This window comes from Haliotis rufescens, unplaced genomic scaffold, assembly GCF_023055435.1.
Source record: "Haliotis rufescens isolate VD_foot unplaced genomic scaffold, xgHalRufe1.0.p SCAF_2, whole genome shotgun sequence".
Taxonomy (NCBI): domain Eukaryota; kingdom Metazoa; phylum Mollusca; class Gastropoda; order Lepetellida; family Haliotidae; genus Haliotis; species Haliotis rufescens.
In genome coordinates, this window is record NW_025963890.1 from 78,043,603 (window position 1) to 78,064,679 (window position 21,077).

The 21,077-nt window shown below is 39.0% G+C and overlaps 1 protein-coding gene across 4 annotated transcripts in view; it reads left to right on the plus strand.

The window, feature by feature from the left end:
- LOC124122790 (receptor-type tyrosine-protein phosphatase epsilon-like) overlaps nt 1-4,055 on the plus strand; it is a 67,149-nt gene extending 63,094 nt beyond the window's left edge. For all 4 annotated transcript variants that reach the window (XM_048400590.1, XM_046485929.2, XM_046485928.2 and 1 more), the window contains one exon: nt 79-4,055. In XM_048400590.1, the coding sequence (XP_048256547.1) occupies nt 79-159 (81 nt within the window). In that variant the 3' untranslated portion in view covers nt 160-4,055. The remainder of the gene's footprint in view (nt 1-78) is intronic.
- Nucleotides 4,056-21,077: the final 17,022 nt, after the last annotated feature.

Genomic DNA, 21,077 nt, shown 5'->3' on the forward strand with positions numbered 1-21,077 from the left:
GTGATGTTATCTATGGCCATCCGTGGTATGTCTGATAAATCCACTTCCAAAATCTAGAATTTGGTTTTGGTTTTTCAGAGTGATGTGCAGATGTTTCATGACTTCGCCCAGCAGTGTATCCTGAGAACAGACCCAGCAAATACCTATGCCAACATCTGAACGTAACATCAAACAGTCCTAATGGACCACATTAAACTAGTACCTGTGCTAAAATCCGAACCTACGGCCAAACAATGCAGTCCGCAAACCCTGATGCCAGAAAAATATCATTGTCTATATTGTATCCAAAGAACTCCATTTAACTTGCAGTTGTTATCTCTGTGTCGTAATCATGCTGCATTATTGCAATGTTAATATACACCAAATGTTATGTTTCTTATTTATGTAATAATACGACTCCAAACCACAGTAATTAATGAAGGATTTCACTTTTCAAGTACCCATATAGGTTTTTTCACGGAATCAATAATTTCACATAGATGCGTACTACTTCCACATAACTTTACATAGATGCGTACTACTTCCACAGACTTTTACATAGCTGCGCACAACTACCACAGAATTTCACATGGATTCGTACTCGTTCCACTACATTGCACATAGATTGCTCCCAGTTCCACATAATTGCACATTGATTCGTAAAAGCTTCACGTACTTTCTCAGTCAGCATCTGTGATTGAGCGCTCTTTGTCGCTGCAAACTTCGTCAATGTAGTCATAAACAATATGCTTTTAAGGGGAACCAACAAGATCATCATCTAAATTTAAACTGAATATCTTGTCGCAGGCCTGTGATATGGCTACTACAAATGTTATGAAGTAACTGTTCTGTACATATATTGACGCCGACATCACGCTACTGTTTTATTTGCTTATCGACATTTGTAACAGGTTTAGGTAACATGCTCTGTATATGTAGATAGGAATTAAAACAAATATGTATAATGTTTACACATCATATTTGTGCGCGATGTATGTACATCATGAATGTACGTCTATACGTCATATAAGTACGACATCAAAGACATACTTCATGGATGCTCATCGTTGATGTACTTATATGTGTGGGCATGAGCATTCCCCAACCAACCCCCAACCCCATTACGTGTAGTTTTCCCTCTCCCTCCACATTATTTATAACATATCCGATATGCGTTAGATCGTTATATTCGAGTTGCTTATGTGTGGAGGTTTGTTTTAGCTGGTAAAAAGTCTGCGTTAAGATGTCAATTGATATTGAAACAAATAGTATTTTAAATATTCTCACTATCAAATCGTTGTATTTAATCAATTCTGTTTTTTTATATGTAAATGTAAAGTATAGTTCATTTAGTATACACTGCCAAACACTTCTATATTGTTTTTTCATGACCAATTTTTTATCGCCAATGAATTACATCCAAGTATTTCACCAGGCACGCTCGGACATGAAGGTGGATCGGTTCTCAGGAGTGCGTTTGTCAGATCCAGTTCTTCTTTAAAATACATTCAAAAGTTCACTTCAGGCTCTGTTGTGAAGCTTTTCCCTGAAAACAAACATTCGAAACTGAGATATTTTCACTGATGAGGAACGCGCTGGTACACTCTCTCTACTGTCTAATCAAAGGGTAAATATTTCACCAGTAGGTATAACTCGTTAGTATGTACCAAGCAAAGTGCTTTTCTATCAAGAGTGTTGTACTACTTTCATTTAATGGTCTCTTCGTTTCAAAAGGTGCATCTAATAATGTCGTATTTTGGCACCGCTGTATCCTATGCAGCATATGACCACACTCTGATCTCCTAGGCAACGAAATATCATTTAATCAATGTACGGTAGTAGTTCATTTGTTATTTTGGAGTATTACATACCCATGTGAATAGAATAACTAACAGGAAGCGATTGTATGCCTATTCAAGTCTTTAGCAGGGCTATTACAAACGTGTATGGTAAACGTAGGTGGAGATCATTTGCAAATTGACGCATCCCTACTTGACTTGCATCAAACGTACCCTTGCGTTCAGGTAAATGTTTGACTTGCCTTTGCATGTGTTATAACTTGCCGTTTTTATAACTTTTTAAATTTCACTGTCGTGTGTGAATAGGCAGACATCTACGCGATCAACAGCATAATCCAGTTGAGTCAAACGCAATACTACTTCATACATGTCATTTCGTGACACGTATTAATTAAATACCATTCAACGGCCTACCTTTAGCATTAATCTATTATACTGCTGAGGTTCGTATAACTTCCGATACCTTAACATAGACTGTCGTCGCTACGATCGCCTTGCGGAACGGGGCCCTGCACCACCAGGTTTACAACCACGTCACAATACTCCATGACGTAATTTGTGAAATTTTGTTCCAAGACACACCGGCGAAACAATACCATGTGACGTCAACCTGGCAACACGCATGCTGCGGTCATCGAATGTGCAAAAGCTCTTCCCAGTGATCCATCATCTCTGCACGCAATGTTGTTGAATTAGCCAAGAGATGTTAAGAGTTTTCAATATTTATTTGTGAAACTTGTACTCGCAAACAATAAGACCGCGCTTTGTTATTAAACACTGTGTAATGCCAGCTTATTGTTTTTAAACGGGTGATCTCTTCACTGGCGAGTAGTAAAATGGTTTGTAAAATATGAAAAAGATGGAGTGCATATACTTTCTTCCGAGTGTATTAAATGTCCACATAGAGGCATTTAACCCACAGTTGCCAGTAATATGTGTTCTTAGTATGGCGATGTGTTCTGCCACTCATGTACCAGGCTCCTTCCCAGCGCGTGACACCTTCGTTACACTCTCGGTAACACCGCTGCCGCCATAATGGGCGCGGCCATTACAAGAATCTTAAAATGTACACTCTAATCCCGAATGTAGTAATGTTTATACTTTTGTTTATGTCTTTGGGAATGCTGTCATAGTTAGTCTTGAAAAAGTTTACGACTGACCATATTTCCCAGATGAATATACCTTCCTGTTTGTTTGATCAGATTGGTTAGAGTTGCAGACGAACTGATAAGCAACCAACTTCGATCTTACAAGTCTTACCAATTACATGATAGTTGTAATGAAACAGAAATTCAAATTGACGAACATAGAAAATAAAATAGCAGAGGTAAGACTATTCGGCGTCACGAAAGTCATCACTTGACTTTGCTTTCAGGTGGACAAGTGGTTTGTTACGGGTGCCACCGGTGGCGCAGGATACGCTCAACTTTTCCGCGAATACCTGGTATAATCACTTTTTGATAGTGATTCATTAACATGTCCTCGTACTCTGTTGTTGACAGAGCTTTCTATTACTATTCCTAGAAACTAATACCTGTTACAAGTTTGGAAATTTTAAGTTATTTCCGAGTAACGCCTACTTTTTTAAGAGTATATTTGGTATCCAGAATGGTGCACCAGCGACATGAAGGCCATGGCCATGATACTTTTGTTGGATATGTTTTACTAATGTAACAGTTTATTATGTATATATTAACCCGGGTTTTTTATAACACGTTGTCAGCACTTTCAGGACAATGTCTATAGCATGATTCTCTTCATCTGTACCGGGATATTGATATATGATTGCCCTACGGGTCTGGTGCACAAGTGTGCACCTCCCGCATCTAAAATATTCCTTCCCAAATTGCCTCTGCACATTGTTCATTTCCGTCCCAGGCGCAAAGTGAGATGAAGTTCGATTTTACCTGTAATTTATTCGAGGACAATACACTGTCAGGGGATGTTTTGTCACGAGATCATCACAGGGTTACTTCATCAAGACAAGATCTTCATCGTATTGCAACATCTGCACTCACTCTTTGGCGCATCTGAAGATCCTCCCATGTTCAAACATGTCTATAGCGTTTACATGTATGTAAATATGTATATATTGAAAGATTCCGAGTGTTTGTCAGTAGCAAAAATAGTGCATTGTTCGTCCTGAAAATAATCAGACCACCTTCAAATTAAAAATTTCAACGCCAGATTATAAGATTGTTACATAAGATTATTTGCATATTTGATTATTTGCATGCTGAATATTTATAGTCAGCAAATAAAGTGTTGGACATTGTTGCGAAGAAGTTGTTTCTGTTTGCAAGAACGATACAATGAATCTTAGCACAACATTTCAGTAATGTGCCAAATGAATGACAAGCCACATACATACCCCTGATACCACCTGTTATGACAAATACGTTATATCAGTATTGAAGTAGGGAACAGTGGTATAAGATATAAAGGATTCAGCATGAATTAATTAATACATAATACAATATTTGATATGGCTAATGCACCAATCAATGCATTGAAGCACTCTGACTTGGTAGCATCGGTTCCAATACATGAATACACTTAATGTGCACAGCCTGCTTTTATTATTGGTCACCTCAATTATAACACGTAAGTTAAGTATTTCCCTTGTTTTGTTTTGGAATTCCCTCGAAGTAGAACCTGTGTAAATACTTACGTGTCATTTCTGTGCGCCAGTTCTCTGTGACTACAACAATTACCTTCTTTTCCAGATCCCTAGGCTAGGAATCTGATCACACACACACACACACACACACACACACACACACACACACACACACACACACACACACACACACACACACACACACACACACCATACCACTTCACACAGCACCAGGCACATGTCACACACATATATATTATACGAGGGGCGTATGTCAACAATGTCAACCTGTGGCATGTGTGACACTAGTCATAACATCAGGTTGACACGTGTCATAAAGAGTTCAAGACACAACAATAAGTTAGATGTTTAGTCACTCGTAGGGGCTGTTGGTTTGTAACTCACTGGTGTTGCAACTGTTGCCAAGCCATCCTGACGTACAAATTCCGTTGGGACAGACACCGTCTACGTAGTTGCACACATCATCGTCAAAGTGGCAGTAGTTGTCACAGTCAGAGCCGAAAGTACCAGGACTGCACACTGTCACAAAGATGTTTAATTCACTTCGTACACCAAACAACAATTTATCCACATGTACTTCATAGTTTAATGCAACCATTTATAAGCATGCGTGTCTACAGATCTTTTGTTATATCTTACTTCCTTGCATCTAATATTTACTCTTTCATGTATATTTGATTCACTCTATGACTTAATTGTATTAGATGACTGACATTCCATAGACGATATCAATAGAATTATAACACAATAGAACATCAGTATTTCATAGAGACATATCCATTATTTTAAAAAAGTGTCTTCCTGTATCACATTTGTTTCGCTTTTAATAGTTTCATAATCACTGATTGCTTACGTCAAAATGAAACGTCAACGCCAGAAACTAAACAGTCTAGATTATCCGTCTAAAACGATTCCATAAGGCGTAAAAGGCAAATTAGCTATGAAAATAATATGAATGGATCATTAATTTTCAGTGATGACACCAGGTGTTGGCGAAATCTCTTGGACAATGTATACCGAGCAATAAAATCACACAAACACAAACCAACAATAGACCCACACTAACGAACAATAGACCAACACAACTAACAATAGCCCCACACAAACTAACCATAGACCCTCACTAACTAACAATAAACCCACAGAAACTAACAATAGACCCACACATACAAACAACAGACCCATACAACTAACATATCCCTGGTATTATCAGTTGCAGCCACTGGTCCTTGATGCCAATCAATAAAGATACTAAACTCACAGTCAAGTCTGAAGAAGAGGGTGACCTCACGTATCAGCACTGTGTCATTGAGATCCACACGCCACCAGCTGGGATTGCCGGGGTTTGTCTCTATACAGTTGGGGTTGCTGGGCACCGTATTCATACAGACAGGATACGTGGATGCATCATTGTTCCCGTCTGTAGCAAGGGACGACGGGAAATTGTTTTCTCCACTGGATGATGTAGCCTTCTTCCTCGCCACATTTTCTAGAAAATGCATCAATAAGTTATTTCTTTCCAAGCCATCCTATTTGTTTGTATTCAATATCTTCAGTCAGCGGTTAATCTCTATTTTTCGTCTTGTACCCTACATTTAGATCGGTGATATTAACATTACTTAGATATGTCAAAGTGATTTCAAATTTGTTTACACACAAAACCGAGCAAGGTACATGTATACTGTTTATGAAGTTAATGTCGAGCTTCGACATATGTGAGGGTTGGTGGACTTTAGGTCCTACAATACAGATGGGCTTTTCTTTATTTTCCTTTCTGCTCGACGAAAAATGTATATGTATATACCATAATCTTATCGTACACTAACACCAACCCTTAATCCTCTCTTTGACATTCTGTGGTAATTACTGTTATTATTATTGACGACAAGACATATTTTCACAACCAAGAAGTCGAACATCATTACCTATGGTTTCATGACATATGTATTTCCTCTAAGATTTATGAATGAAAGAGGTGTGAATCCATGTACATACTTTAACCAGACACAAATGACTACAAAGAAGCTGCAACAGTTGGACGCTTGATTCAGTTGTTGAAAGACGGGAAATTCGTATGGTCAATATTAGTGACGTTTCTATCGTCAATAGGATGTCAGTACTTGTGTTTGTTGTTGTAGTCACATATGTGTCTGACATGTCGGACCAGACGATCCTGGGTGACAGGCTGGCGGACTGCAGCCGGAAGTAGAATCACACTTGTCTTGGTCACAGTTACATCTGTAGCCACACTGAAAACCGAATGTACCATCGGGACAGCTACCTGTAACAGAAGTATTATATCAGATAAAGACAGTGAAAATGAAAACATTTGTATTTAATCAGAACAGCCGCCTGTAACATAAGTATTATATCAGATATAGACAGTGACACGGATAGCCGTATGTACCATCAGGACAGCTGCCAGTAACAGAAGCATTATATCAGAGATAGAAAGTGACACCGGTGTACCATCAGGACAGCTGCCAGTAACAGAAGTATTATATCAGAGACTGACAGTGACACTGGTAGCCGTATGTACCATCAGGACAGCTGCCAGTAACAGAAGTATTATATCAGGGGCTGACAGTAGCACTGGTAGCTATATGATTAATCAACCCACATTCACATACACATCCACGGTAATCGGCAATACTGATTGATTCCGTCTCTTCTGTCAAAAGTGTAATTTCTGTCCATAAACTTTAAAAAGGAGTATTCAAAGTATGTGTAGCAACATATTTTGAGCAGAACGTACCGTGGAAATCAAGCAAGAAAGTGTATTCAAATACTAGTCGCAAGAGAAATGGTGTGCTGTTCATCAGTCCAAGAACCAAGTTGAATAAAACAGAACTCTAGAGTGACTTCGAAGAGAACTGCTTTTGTTTGACAACCACTCAGTTCTGGCGTGAGAAATAAATCGCAGTTATGTTAAATCCCGCAGTGTGTCATGACAAAACTAAATCCTACCATGAAGTGACAACACTGAATCCTTCCATGAAGTGACAACGCTGCATCCTACCAGGAAGTGACAACACTGAATCCCACCAGGACGTGAAAACACTGAATCCTACCAGGAAGAGACAACACTGAATCCTACCAGGAAGTGACAACACAGAATCCTACCAGGAAGTGACAACTCAGAATCCTACCAGGACGTGACAACACTGCATCCTACAATGAAGTGACAACACTGAATCCTTCCAGGAAGTGACAACACTGAATCCTACCATGAAGTGACAACACTGAATCCTACCAGGACGTGACAATACTGAATCCTACCATGAAGTGACAACACTGAATCCTACCATGAAGTGACAACACTGAATCCTACCAGGACGTGACAACAATGAATCCTACCAGGAAGTGACAACACAGAATCCTACCAGGAAGTAACAACACTGAATCCTACGAGGAAGTGAACTGCTCTGGTTTGAGAACTGCTCAGTACTAGAAATTAGATGAAACTGAGCTACAGAGGATTATACCTCGGACCCAAACCAAAGTACATTGCGTTAACTCACAACTTTAGATTAGGTATTGCTCAAATAAATTCATAAATGTACATTTACATTTGCCTTTCATCATCTGTGACCAGAACAAAACCCATTCTGATTCCATAAGAAATTTCTGCTAAAAGCAGACTCGATTGCATCATGAGCAGACTCTATCAATATCATATTAAGCGTTGTACCTTATTCACATGCATAAAATATGTGTATTTCATAACGTTATGTATTGAAGAATGTATTGCTCAATGCTTAAACGCCGGTAACGCTCTAACAGTTGCTCTATCTAAGAAAAGACATCCCCATCCGACATGTTGTTATTGTATTTCTATTTTAACTGTCAGCGTAGATGAGCGTACCTTGAGAAGGGGAAACTGAATAAAGACGTGAACTTGTGGCGGTGTTGTGAGGACATGCAGGGAGAAATATCAGTACAGAACATACTCACTATCAGCAAGACCACATAATTTAAGAAACAAACGATTCGTGGTCGTTGTTTATCGTACAATAAAACACTGTAGGGAGAACAAACCATGAGAGGCGCATTTGAGATATCAACATCATGTACAGCCTCTTTAATGATGATGATAAAATGTACAAGCATTGGACATATTTACCCGTATTTTAATAACGATGACTCCCTGAATACAATCCGACCTCGGCAATACGAGACAATTTCATTTTATGAACAGGTAGGTTTGGTATTTCCCGCATATTCTCACACTCATCACGTAATGATTATCTGTACCTTTTCTCCCAATACCGATTGTCATATCTCTCCCACGTTTGGATGCTCATCTGCGTTACTCAGCTAAATCTAGACACTCCGCTTTCCAAAATAACGTCGTCCAATATACGCCGTCATCAAGTTGTGAGCGCAAGTTCGAATCTCCAGACATTACGTCAATTATGGAACATGTTATGTTTTATCGTTCTTCATTGTTCTTTGCGATTCATCACTGTTTCTATGCATTGAGTAAGACTAAGTAGGGCATCAGGTCAAATAGTGAAATGAAAGTGAAATGAAAGCAACAGCCATCAGTTTACTGATAATGTTTTATGTGTAATATTGTACTTCCTCAAAGATAACATCAAAAAGACCGTGCGCACGAATTGTGCCCCTTCAACCTTCAGTGTGTACACTTCAACAACGTCTCAAGTACAATCGAACATGTTCTTTCTGTTGATATTTAAAAGCACCTCACAAGACGCAAACATTGACTGACCAGGGTTACAAAATGCAAGGACTTAGCAAAGCTATCAAAATATTTAGACACGTGTAGGACATTTTAAACTCAACGTATCAGTGACAATAATGACGTCAAATGCAATTCCCTATTTTGATTTGTAACATTGGTTTTCAGGTGAACAATTGACTTGCCTTTGCATGTATTTGTGACGGGTATTTGTATATCTGTGGGTCAAAACACGCTCAAAACTTTGCTAACACATTTATTTTGATTGATCCACTCATATGATTGTCACTGCTATTTTACCTTTTTCGCCCAGAGGACTCTGTTATAGCGGAGAATCAGGGGAATCTGGCGTTGACGTTTTCTATTTACATGATTATAGAAAGTTGTTTTTTTGTCGAGAGTGTTTGGAATGAGCAATATCGTCAGTCTTGCAGAATGAAATTATCTCACTAGCCCTTTACAAAAATCAAAAGGCGGTTTGAGTGAGTGAGTGGATAGGTGAGTGAGTAATCAAACGTTACCAAATGTCACAGTCATATGTCAGCTGGGGGCACAGGTGGGCCAGTCGTCTAAGGCGCCGCGATTCGCTGTGCAGAGTTGTGTCCCTTGGGCACGCCAGAAACCTATGATTGTGGGTTCGAATCCCGGTTCGCCCCAAATATCTTTCTAGGTTTTTCAGCACCATACCCGTGCTCGTGGGTATCACCGAAGTGGTAAACGTCTGAGACCTGCATCACTTCGGGCATTCCTCCCACATTAAGCGGACACGCAGCGATATAACTGGAATACCGTTAAAAGCGGCGTTAAACCAACTCACTCACTCACTCACTCATATGCCAGCTATATATATGTCCACGGTCTAAAAACAATAAACACTTAGTGAAATAATGATCAATGATCAACATCACGGGCATGATGACACCAGACAAGTCACCGAGCCTGACCACCTAGTTATACAGGTCGGCTCTCACGACAGGCCCAGTTTACTGGGGGACATTTTTACCCTAGGATCCCGACGTTGTAGTGGACAGTTGAGTCAAATGAGATAATTGTGCAGGGATTGGACACTGATGTAGAATTTAGGATTGTTTTTACGTTCCCGAATGTTGGCTCATCGATACAGTAATGTTGATCATGCAGAGATTGGATGATTTCTTGAAGCGTGAACTATTGCACACATGTATTCCATGATAAATACAATCAATGAGCAAACAACGAAAGTCAAGTTACTATCACAGGACAGTAAGTTGTGTAAGTCATGACTATTGCATACGTTCCACCTACCTCTAGAGTGCCAAAGAAGCGTGAGGAATACAGCAACAACCCCTAACTCCATGGTTATACAGGGCTACCAGGAGTTACTATGGTGCGTCGACTTATGGACCACACTGACATGCTCTAGTCCGTTATACCTGTGACTCTCATGAAGAACATTCCATTACTGCACAGTATTGTACATGTGTTATTGATCACCTATAAGTTCACACAGAAACGCTCCTGACGCGCGACACACGCAGTAGCATATCACCGCGTTGTCACCTTGGTCGCCTTGCCGAAGGTGACTAATATTTTGACAAATAAGCAACATGTTCATTGATAAATAAATATATAGGTTCACTTCTGTGCCGTTCTGTTGATCAGTAAATCAGACTTGAATCGACTTGAAATGCAGTTAGTTGCTGTTAGTCATTGTTCATCATGGTCACTGTTCAAATGTTCGACCCAGCATAAAAAGAGTCATTATAAGGAGCTGGTTCCGAAATCGAACTAATCTTACTTCGTTGTACCCAAGAATCAATATCGCTCTCCTGGCATGTTTTACTGTTTGGTTCAAAGTGCATACACCTAACCAAGGTTAACCAAGGTTAATTATATTTTACAAAAGGTAGATATAAGATAAATGATAAATGTTGATAAATATGTGATATACGTTCGCCTTTTGTGTTGTTCGACAGTTTGTGATTGGCCTCGTAACTGGAAGGGAGAGGTGAAATGCCTGTGTGACTTGGTGAAGGGTGCGAACGAAGGGAGATGTGGATGAAACATGAGAACATGAGAACGAAACACAGTGATGTTTACGCGAGTCATAAATCAGGCTTTTTTCACTCAGAGAGGTATGTACATCTAGGTTTTGCAATCATTGGAATTATATAAAATAGTTATAAACATACCCCAGGATATCAAGACATAGATATTAAACGGAAGCCCTGGTCTATCCATGGAACATGTTGTAAATGCAATGGCTGAATCAATTCAACACTTTCAAGTAAATGTTGTACTATTTTCACCATCTTCCATGGGCAAGGGTATTAACGGACAAGAAAAATCCACTTTTCACCCATGCGGAACTACGCTGGAATTTTGTGCAACCAGTGGTTATTACGAGTTATGTCCCTTCTATGTCCCTCCAATGGACCAATCAGATTGCACCTCTCATATCGCTTGCATTTGCTTCAAACAAAATTGCGGGGCCCAGTCAAGACGATCTGATCTGATCTGATCGATAGTCAAGGTCTATATTATAATAAAACGGGTCTTACCTCGCGAAGTGCATCAAATCATTTCAACGCCTTTATTAATGACATGAAAAAAAATCGAAAATATCTGTCAACGCCCAGTTGACAGTACAACTGCTTTGCAAATCCTGAAGTAGGCGGAAATCTTGAACATCCATGTTGCCCATAAACAGGATGTCTAGTTTTGACATATAGTGATTTTGATTGGACTGTGCATTGACTCGTAAGTTCAGCCAAAAAGTATCACCGGAATTCAACCTGTTTCGGCTGGATGGAAACTGGACTATTACGTGAAGAAGAGTTACCGCCCCTACAGGCAAGACGTGTGTGTACACAGAGCAGCCCAACTTTAAGATAAATAACGAAACCAAAAGCTGTAAGTAACAACAAACAATACAAATTGGTTTACACAAAGTTGCTGAACAGTTCAGCTGTAGAATGGGCATCTGTTTGGAACTCTGGAGGGCGAGAATTGGTAATTTCTCTCAACCACGGGGGAACTCGTCAAATCGGCCATCTTGAGCCCTACTCCCCTTACTCGAATTGGTCGCCGTATGTTGATGTGGGCTATCGGGTCCTTGCTACATGGGTGTTACTGACATGTATGTACAACGCGAGCTGTATCATCAGTACCTGCTGGGATAATATTCTACTTTCGGGGGACGTGGAAACTAATCCTGGACCTAATGGTAAAGGTGTTGACAGTTCTGAACTTACTGCGATAAAATCAGAGATTATACAGGAACTTCGTTCAATGAAAAGTGAGCTTGCACGTGATATTAGGGACATTAAAACCCAAACTCGCAAACTCAGTGCTACCGTGGAAGATATTAAGCGAAATATGGAAGACCTAAAGGGTGAACAGGCTATAGTACGTTTAGATATTGAGGCAGTAAACGAACGTTTGGACCAAATAGAGCAGACTCACAGTACACCTGCAGAACCCACAGCTACAGTTATACAGCTACAGAGCGAAGTAGAAAGACTAGAACAATATAGCAGAAAGAACAATGTTTTGTTATTTGGAGTTTCGGAAAACAGTGACGAAAACAAAACTGGTTGTAAAGATGTTGTTTGTGACATTCTAAACTCAATTTTACAAAAGATGACATCGTTGAGATACGTCCACATGACATTGCCGAAGCTCACAGACTTGGGCATCGTTCTTCACATTCAAAGCGGCCAAGGCCAATTATTATCAAATTCCTCACTATCGACTGGAAAATACGTTCCCTTAGTCGACGTAGTGACATCAAAAGTTCAGGGTATGGAATCGCCAGCGATCTCACACAGAGACAACGGAATAAGCTACAAGAACTACGTGTACAAAACAAACGAGGATACTTCAAGAATGGCGTACTTATTGTTACTGACTCCAACCAAGACGCAGCATATGCTGCATACAGTGGTGAGAGATCTGATGATGCTGAGCAAGGTGGTCATAACACGGCCAGTGCTGGCAAATAGGGGTGTGGTCCAGTCCAAGCAAATTCTCGTCGATGTCCAAAACAAGTATTATCTACTAAGCTTCTCTTCTGGAATATATCTGGTTTGGTAAATAAAGTTTCCGACGTAAACTTTTTAAACTTTTTATCTAATGCAGATATTGTTGGATTAATAGAGACATGGACAATTGACTTCCCTTATGACCAGATATTCCACAACTTTACAGCCTACAGCCTTAATGCAATTAAAACAGCAGACAGAGGACGATTCTCTGGAGGTTTAACCGTGATTGTGAAAAAATCCATCAGTGTCTATGTGAAATGGTCCAGAATTGCAGATAATGCTATTTTTTTACTTTTCGATAAAAGTGCATTTAATCTTGAGAAAGACATTCTTATTTGCTGTGTATATGTCAACCCTCCAGGATCAAGTTGGTTTAATAACAGACAAACTAAGTGTGGTTTGACTTTATTCTTCAACTCACTTATAGAAGTTATTGGGTCACTAAACAGAGATATACACATCCTCATAGGCGGGGATTTCAACGCCCGGACTGGGACACTGTCTTATCATATTGATGATGATATCGCCGAGGTTTTAGGTGACGAGAATATGTCAGTTATGTCCGATAGTATCAACATAGATAGAGTGTCATGTGATAACATTATAAACAATGCCGGAAAACATCTTGTCAATATGTGTGCCGCTCTCGATATGTCTATTCTAAATGGTCGCTGTGGTACGGATTTAGGTATAGGTGATTATACTTACATCGGTCACTCAGGCTCCAGTGTAATAGACTACATTATTGTATCCAACAGTCTATTCTTCCACTGTTATACATTTGATATTGTGTCCAGGGCAGAATCCTCACACCTTCCACTATCTTGTTCATTTCAAGCACGTGACCTGGAGATTCCCGTTGTGACAGCAGGGGCCGCACGTGCACCTCGTGAAAACTACCACTATGTGTGGGACATGGCGAAACTACAACAGTTCAGGGATAATCTTGTACAGCCACATGTGGTTGATTGTTTTGAACAATGTACTCTGTTACTACCAGATAATATCGATGGTGCTATTAACTCATTCACGGACGCCATTTGTACAGCTGCTCAGTGCATGAAAAGGACTTGTAAGTCTCGCGACAGTCACACACAACCCTGGTTTGATAGCGTGTGTCGGTACTACAGGTGGGAGAGAGAGAGGTGTCTCAGAATATATAGACATCTTAAAAGTGATAGCACCTTAGTTAGTTATTTAAAATCAAGAAATACTTATACAAGTTTATTACGTGATAAAAAGAAAAGTTATAATGAATATATGCGTAATAAGGTTTTATCTAGTCTTCCAAATAGTAAATGTTTCTGATCTACCATAAGAGGATTATCTCAGAGTACGGCAACTCGTGTACCTAACATATCACTAGAACAATGGGTCGATCATTTTAAAGATGTGTTTGACAATCCGAGAGCTGAAGATATGGTTAACACCGACACGACTATTAATGATAGTCATGATGATATGAGTTGCTATATTCTGGACTCCCCCATTTCACAAGAGGAGGTGCTTTGTGCAATCAACTCTTTGAAAATTGATAAATCCGGAGGAAATGACCACCTCATTTCAGAATTTTTTAAATATGCGAATGATATTTTTGTCCCGTATCTTACAGTGTTGTTTAATAATTTGTTTGATAATGCATACTTTCCTGAATCTTGGTCTTTGGGAATTATTGTTCCGATACATAAGCGAGGAGACATCCATTCCCCATCCAACTATAGGGGTATATCAGTCCTTAGTGCACTGAGAAAGTTGTATGTTTCTATTTTGAACAGAAGGGTCACGTCTTGGTGTGAGGTCTATGGTAAAATTGCAGAGTCCCAGGCTGGTTTTCGTCATGATTACTCCACCATAGATAATATCTTTATATTACAGTGTATTATCCAGAGATATATAAGTAAGCGGAAGGGTAGGGTATATGGTTTGTTTGTCGATTTTGCAAAAGCCTTCGACAGTGTAAACCGGATGAAATTATGGTCAGTACTAGCTAATAAAGGTGTCGCTGGCAAAATGATAAAAGCTATACGGTCTATTTATACAGCTGTTAAGGCCAGTGTTAAATTTAAACATACATTTTCTGAAATGTTTCAGTGCCCAAGAGGAGTACGTCAGGGTTGTGTGTTAAGCCCCCTTTTATTCTCGATGTTTATTAACGAACTAGCTGCTGAAGTTGAACAGAATTCTGGACCAGGAATACAACTTCATCCTGATATTATAGAGATATTCCTGTTATTATTTGCAGACGATATTATTTTAATCGCAGATACTATAGGTGGACTTCAGAAGCGTATTGATGTTCTAGAAAAATATTGTAATGATTATGATCTAGATGTCAATTTGGATAAAACCAAGGTGGTTGTTTTTAAGAAAGGCGGAGTGTTGTCAAGAAAAGAGATTTGGTACTATAAAGGTCTAAAGTTGGAGTGTGTGTCCTCCTATAAATATTTGGGCGTTACTTTTACGAGAAGCCTGTCCTGGTCAAGTCATTTTTCTAATGCTGGTCTACAGGGAAAAAAAGCAATGTTTGGAATTTTAAAGTCATTGATAAAAATACATCCTCTTCGATATGACTTATATTTTAAAATATTTGATATGAAAATAGTCCCAATTTTGCTCTATGGTTCCGAAGTCTGGGGTCTACACCAGAATGATGAAATGGAAACTATACATACATTGGCATGCAAGCGCTTTCTAGGTGTCAAATCGTCAACACCCAACAACATGGTTCGAGGTGAATGTGGGCGGTATCCATTATATATTTATGCATACAAAAGAGTTATTGGCTATTGGATAAGGTTATTGAGTATGTCCGATTGTCGCTTTCCAAAGAAATGTTATTATATGATGCTTCAGGCAGAAAGTAATGGTAAAATTAATTGGGTATCAAAATGTAAATTTTTATTGTTCCGTTTGGGTTTTGGCTCTGTATGGGAAAACCAGTGTATAAGTCATCCTCATTCGTTTTTGACAGAATTTATGTCGCGTCTGAAATGTAGTTATGAACAGGATTGGCATAGTCTTCTGGTAAAGGGTAGTAAATCTTTCTCGTATTCTCTATTCAAGGTATCGTTTGGTACAGAGTTGTATCTTAGCTGTATGACCGTCAGTAAATTGAGAGTGGCGCTAGCTCGGTTTAGATGTTTTTCGCATCAGCTGTGTGTTGAAACTGGGAGATATGCTGATATCCCACGTAACAGAAGACTATGTTGTGTTTGTAATGCTGGGTATGTGGAGGACGAGTTTCATTTTTTGTTAGTTTGCTCCGGTTATAATAAGATACGCATGGATCACTTACCACAGACATTTTATGAATATCCGACCATACAAAAATTTAATATCATTATGTCTACAACTGATTGTAAATTAATTGAACGTCTAGCTATCTATATCTATCAAGCGATGTCACTTCGTAGTACATTATTGTCACAACAATAACAGCTGTGTACATCACGTCCATTGTAATACAAATGTAACTATGGGCCGATGGCCTACACTTGCGAAAATAAACCGAATTGAATTGACTATTACGTGTACAGTCAGTTTACTCTCTTGCCTCAGGAAGATGTATTTTTTGTAATAACACAGCTCCTTAATTTTAAGTAGCCAATAAATAAATATTAGTAGTATATAGCACCAATAAAATTCTAATAGCCATAACATTATCCAAATAATAACATGTCAACAGAAGAGTATATACAGAATAATAACACAAGCAAAAGGAATTCGTAAATTACAAGAATATAATTTTCAAGACCATAAAAACAAGAAGAATATGAGGACATGGTACACAACATTCTTGTAAGACAAGTTAGGCATTATGGCTTTCAAGTTTTGACTAACACTAAATATTGGGTGATATTATATAATGTTCATTAAGCGTCTTGCTGATTGGGGGGGGGGGGGGGGGGGGGGGGGGAGGTAGCTAGTGGTTTAAGCGTTAGCTCGTCACGCCGAAGAACCGGGTTCGATTCCCGACATGGGTACAATGTGTGTTGCCCATTTCTGGTGTCTCCCGCCGTGATATTGCTGGAATATTGCTAAAAGCGGCGTAAAACTATACTCACTCACTCACTCACTCTTGCTGATGGTAAAAACAAAATCAGCATTACGCGAAAAAATGTACAGTGACCAGAGAGGCATATTGTACAAAACTAAAGTCTATTTTTTCGTTGGTCAATTGCGTACAACAAGATCCCAAAATCAAAGGTTCTATTTTTTGGCGCACCATACTTTCAAGAGGAATGTGATAACAATGGTTACAAACAAGTAATATGTGGATAGGTTCGTCGGTAAAGCAGCCAAGCAAGACCATAGTTACATGCATTGTACAAAACTGGAGGCTATACCCTAAGGGCATATACGTGTTCTAGGATACACCATTATTAATATGCTCATTCCGTCAGACATGCGAACTAACTGGTGAACATGGGATACAAATACATGTAATCATCTGTTTAATGAAGGATGTATTTTGCTTTTGCAAGGTCACGTATATAGCATATAACATATAGCATATAACATATTTGCAGATAGTTCCATTACAAATTTCTATAAAAGCGACAAAACCATTTCTTTAAACATAAGAAATTTCTACTAAAGGCAGAGTCCATTTTACGATTCCGACTATATAATGTACATGTGTTTATAAATAGCTATCAATGATAACTGCCGCTCGCGGAAAAGCGTATCCTGCCTCACTGGTTGCACCAGTCACAAACACATGCACAAGCAAGTGTAGTGTTCACATGAACAAACCAATGGATATCCATCGGACATCAATTTGTCATCATATACCTCGACATAAATGAAAAGTTGAGTTGTGTGACACACTTTTGTGGATACTAAATCTGAATTTGTAATATGACAGAGATGTGGCAGTTTCATTTATCTCTTTTGTGTCTGCTTCAGGTGTGTATATCAGAGGAAGTGATATTTGCGCTTAATTGAACGATATCAGATCTTTTATATACCTGAAACTTCGGATATCGATTCATAAGCATCATAACACATGAGCAAGTAGGGGAGCACGACTGGGGATACCTCGCCTTTGTCTACATGTCTATGAGGAGGTTCAAACAACTCCAGGGAATGATCAGTGTCAGTTATCTGCCAAAAAACATTCATTCGACATGATAGGCGAAAGGGTGATGGGAACAATATGAATGGATAACCGAAAATCAATGATGACACCAGGTGTTCGCAAAAAGCGTAAGCACGTCCTGCTCTAGTCCAGCATTTCACATATTGGTTTCCTTGTATACTTCAGGTGATATTTGTTTTTGTCTTTTCGTTTTCTACCAATTTGCCAGTAACTATATATATGGTCACCACGTAATATGGACAAATTCCTCCTGGATTAAGGTTTGAGGTTCTTTGTCATTAGGGTAAGATATGGACAAAGTAAACAAATCAAATGTTTTGATACAGTGACACTTTTTTCAGAGTTTGCAAAACTACAAACAGCTGTTTTAAGTGTTTGGGAATCCAATGGTATTAATTACATTTGCCTCAATAAGTTCACTTCATCCTCCAATTAGATAATGTCGATGTGATGTGTTTATATGTGGACCATGTCTAACATACAACATCAGTTCATTTGCAATCAACTGCAGGTTTTAATGTCTCGCTGTGTTCTAGTGGGTGATGTGTTATGTGTCCGACATGAAACAAAGTCTGAAAACCCTCTGATCACTGAGTATACTGAAGTATGCAATGTCCACTCCGTTGTGGGCTCTATGGGATATAACACATCTCCAAAGTGGGAGCAATAGGCCTGCGCGATAAACTGAAGGAGAGTGGATATGGTATAGGCAGTGATCTCACCACACACCAGAGGAAAGTACTCCAGGATTTGAGACGTAACAACAAGCAAGGCTACTACAAGAATGGTGCCCTTGTCGTTAAGGATTACCAACAGCATTCAGATAGGCAGGACACAGATACTAATGATAAATAGAGCTGTGGCCGAGGCCCGGATTATCGCTGTGTTACTAAATCAATTTCAGATTTCTTGTTCTGGAACATTTCCGGTATTACTAATAAACTTTTAGACGATGAATTTGTTTCATATATCACACAGTTTGACTTTATTGGACTCACAGAAACATGGGCCAAGGACTGTGATTTTGATCAACAGCTCGGTGATTACCAGCCATATGTTTTGTCTGCAGAGAGATTGTCATTTTTTGGGAGATTACTGGGGGGGATTGTAGTACTTATTAGAAAGTCTGTAGTCAATTATGTCAAAGAGCACATTATTGGACAGAATGTGATATATGTTATTTTGGATAAATCGGTATTTAGGCTAGAAAAAGATGTATTGGTAGCTTGTGTTTATGTCAATCCTGATGGGTCAACTTGGTACAGAGGTAAACCAACAAAATGTGGAATAATTTTATTATTTGAATCCTTGTTAGATGTTATACAAAAATATGGTGATATGTTTATCATGCTTGGAGGTGACTTTAATTCCCGAACCGGTAATGAGCCCGATGCCACAGAGAGTGATATTGCTGAAAGGCTTGGCATCCAGGAACCTTCTGATATTTATGGCAATGTGATCACCAAACGTTTCTCTTGTGATACTACTGTTAATCGCCTTGGTAAGATTTTACTAAACGTATGTAGTGCTTTGAATTTGTGCATTTTCAATGGCCGATGTGGATCAGACGCGGCAAAAGGTGACTATACCTTCATCAGCCACAATGGCACAAGCGTAATCGACTATATTGTTGCATCCCCTTCATTGTTTATGTTGTGCAAACAGTTTGACATTGCAAATAGAACAGAGTCGACCCATATGCCAGTTACATGTTCATTTCACGCACGTGCCAAAGCTGGATCGAGAGACCGTGAGAGTGTTGCACGAGACCCAGGGGACAGCTACCGCTTTGTGTGGAACGAGGACAAAACTCAAACTTTTAGAGATAGTTTACTGTCTACAAATTCTATTTCAATGCTTGACAAGTGTTCAGATTTTATCGCTTCAGGTAAAATTGATAAAGCAGTTGAGGTATTTTCAGATGTTTTATGTACCGCTGCGAAATGTATGAAACGCCCTTCTTATATTTCTAGAAGTAAACAGCCATGGTTCGATAAGGAGTGTGAATACCACCGCTGTGAAAGATATAGGCTTCTTAAGGTTTTCCGATCACTAAAAGATTCGTCATCACTTTCTAACTATATTAAGGCAAGAAATACTTATACACATGTTATCCGTGAAAAAGAGAAGTTATATCAAGACAATGTACAGAGTACCATTTTGACTAACTTGGATAACAGTAAAATATTTTGGGCAAATTTGAAACGTCTGTCTGCTACCACTGTCCGTCCTAAGCCAAATATAAATATTGAGCAATGGTTTTCACATTTTAAGGGGTTGTTTGATTCAGAAATGGGGGATGAAGATAACACTGTGCCAGATAACAATTTTGATGACTTAACTCAATCAATCTTAGACTCGCCAATTGAACAGCAGGAGGTAATTAACAAATTGAAAACAGGCAAAGCTGCTGGCAGTGATAAGCTTATTGCTGAAATGTTCAAATACGCATGCGATGTGTTAGTTCCCTATATTACCTGTCTGTTTAACGTTATGTTTGATTCCGCTTATTTTCCGATTTCCTGGTCGACTGGCCAAATTGTACCATTACACAAGAAAGGGGATACTAGTACACCCGATAACTACCGAGGGATTACAGTATTAAGTATTTTTAGCAAGCTATATATTTCTGTTCTAAATAGAAGGTTGCAGTCTTGGTGTGATGCCTATGATAAAGTTGTGGAGTCGCAAGCAGGATTTCGTTGTGGCTATTCCACAATTGATAATATGTTTATTTTACAGTCAGTTATACAGCGTTATCTGGGAAGAAGCGAGGTAAACTATATGCTTTATTTGTAGACTTCTCCAAAGCATTTGACTCTATAAACAG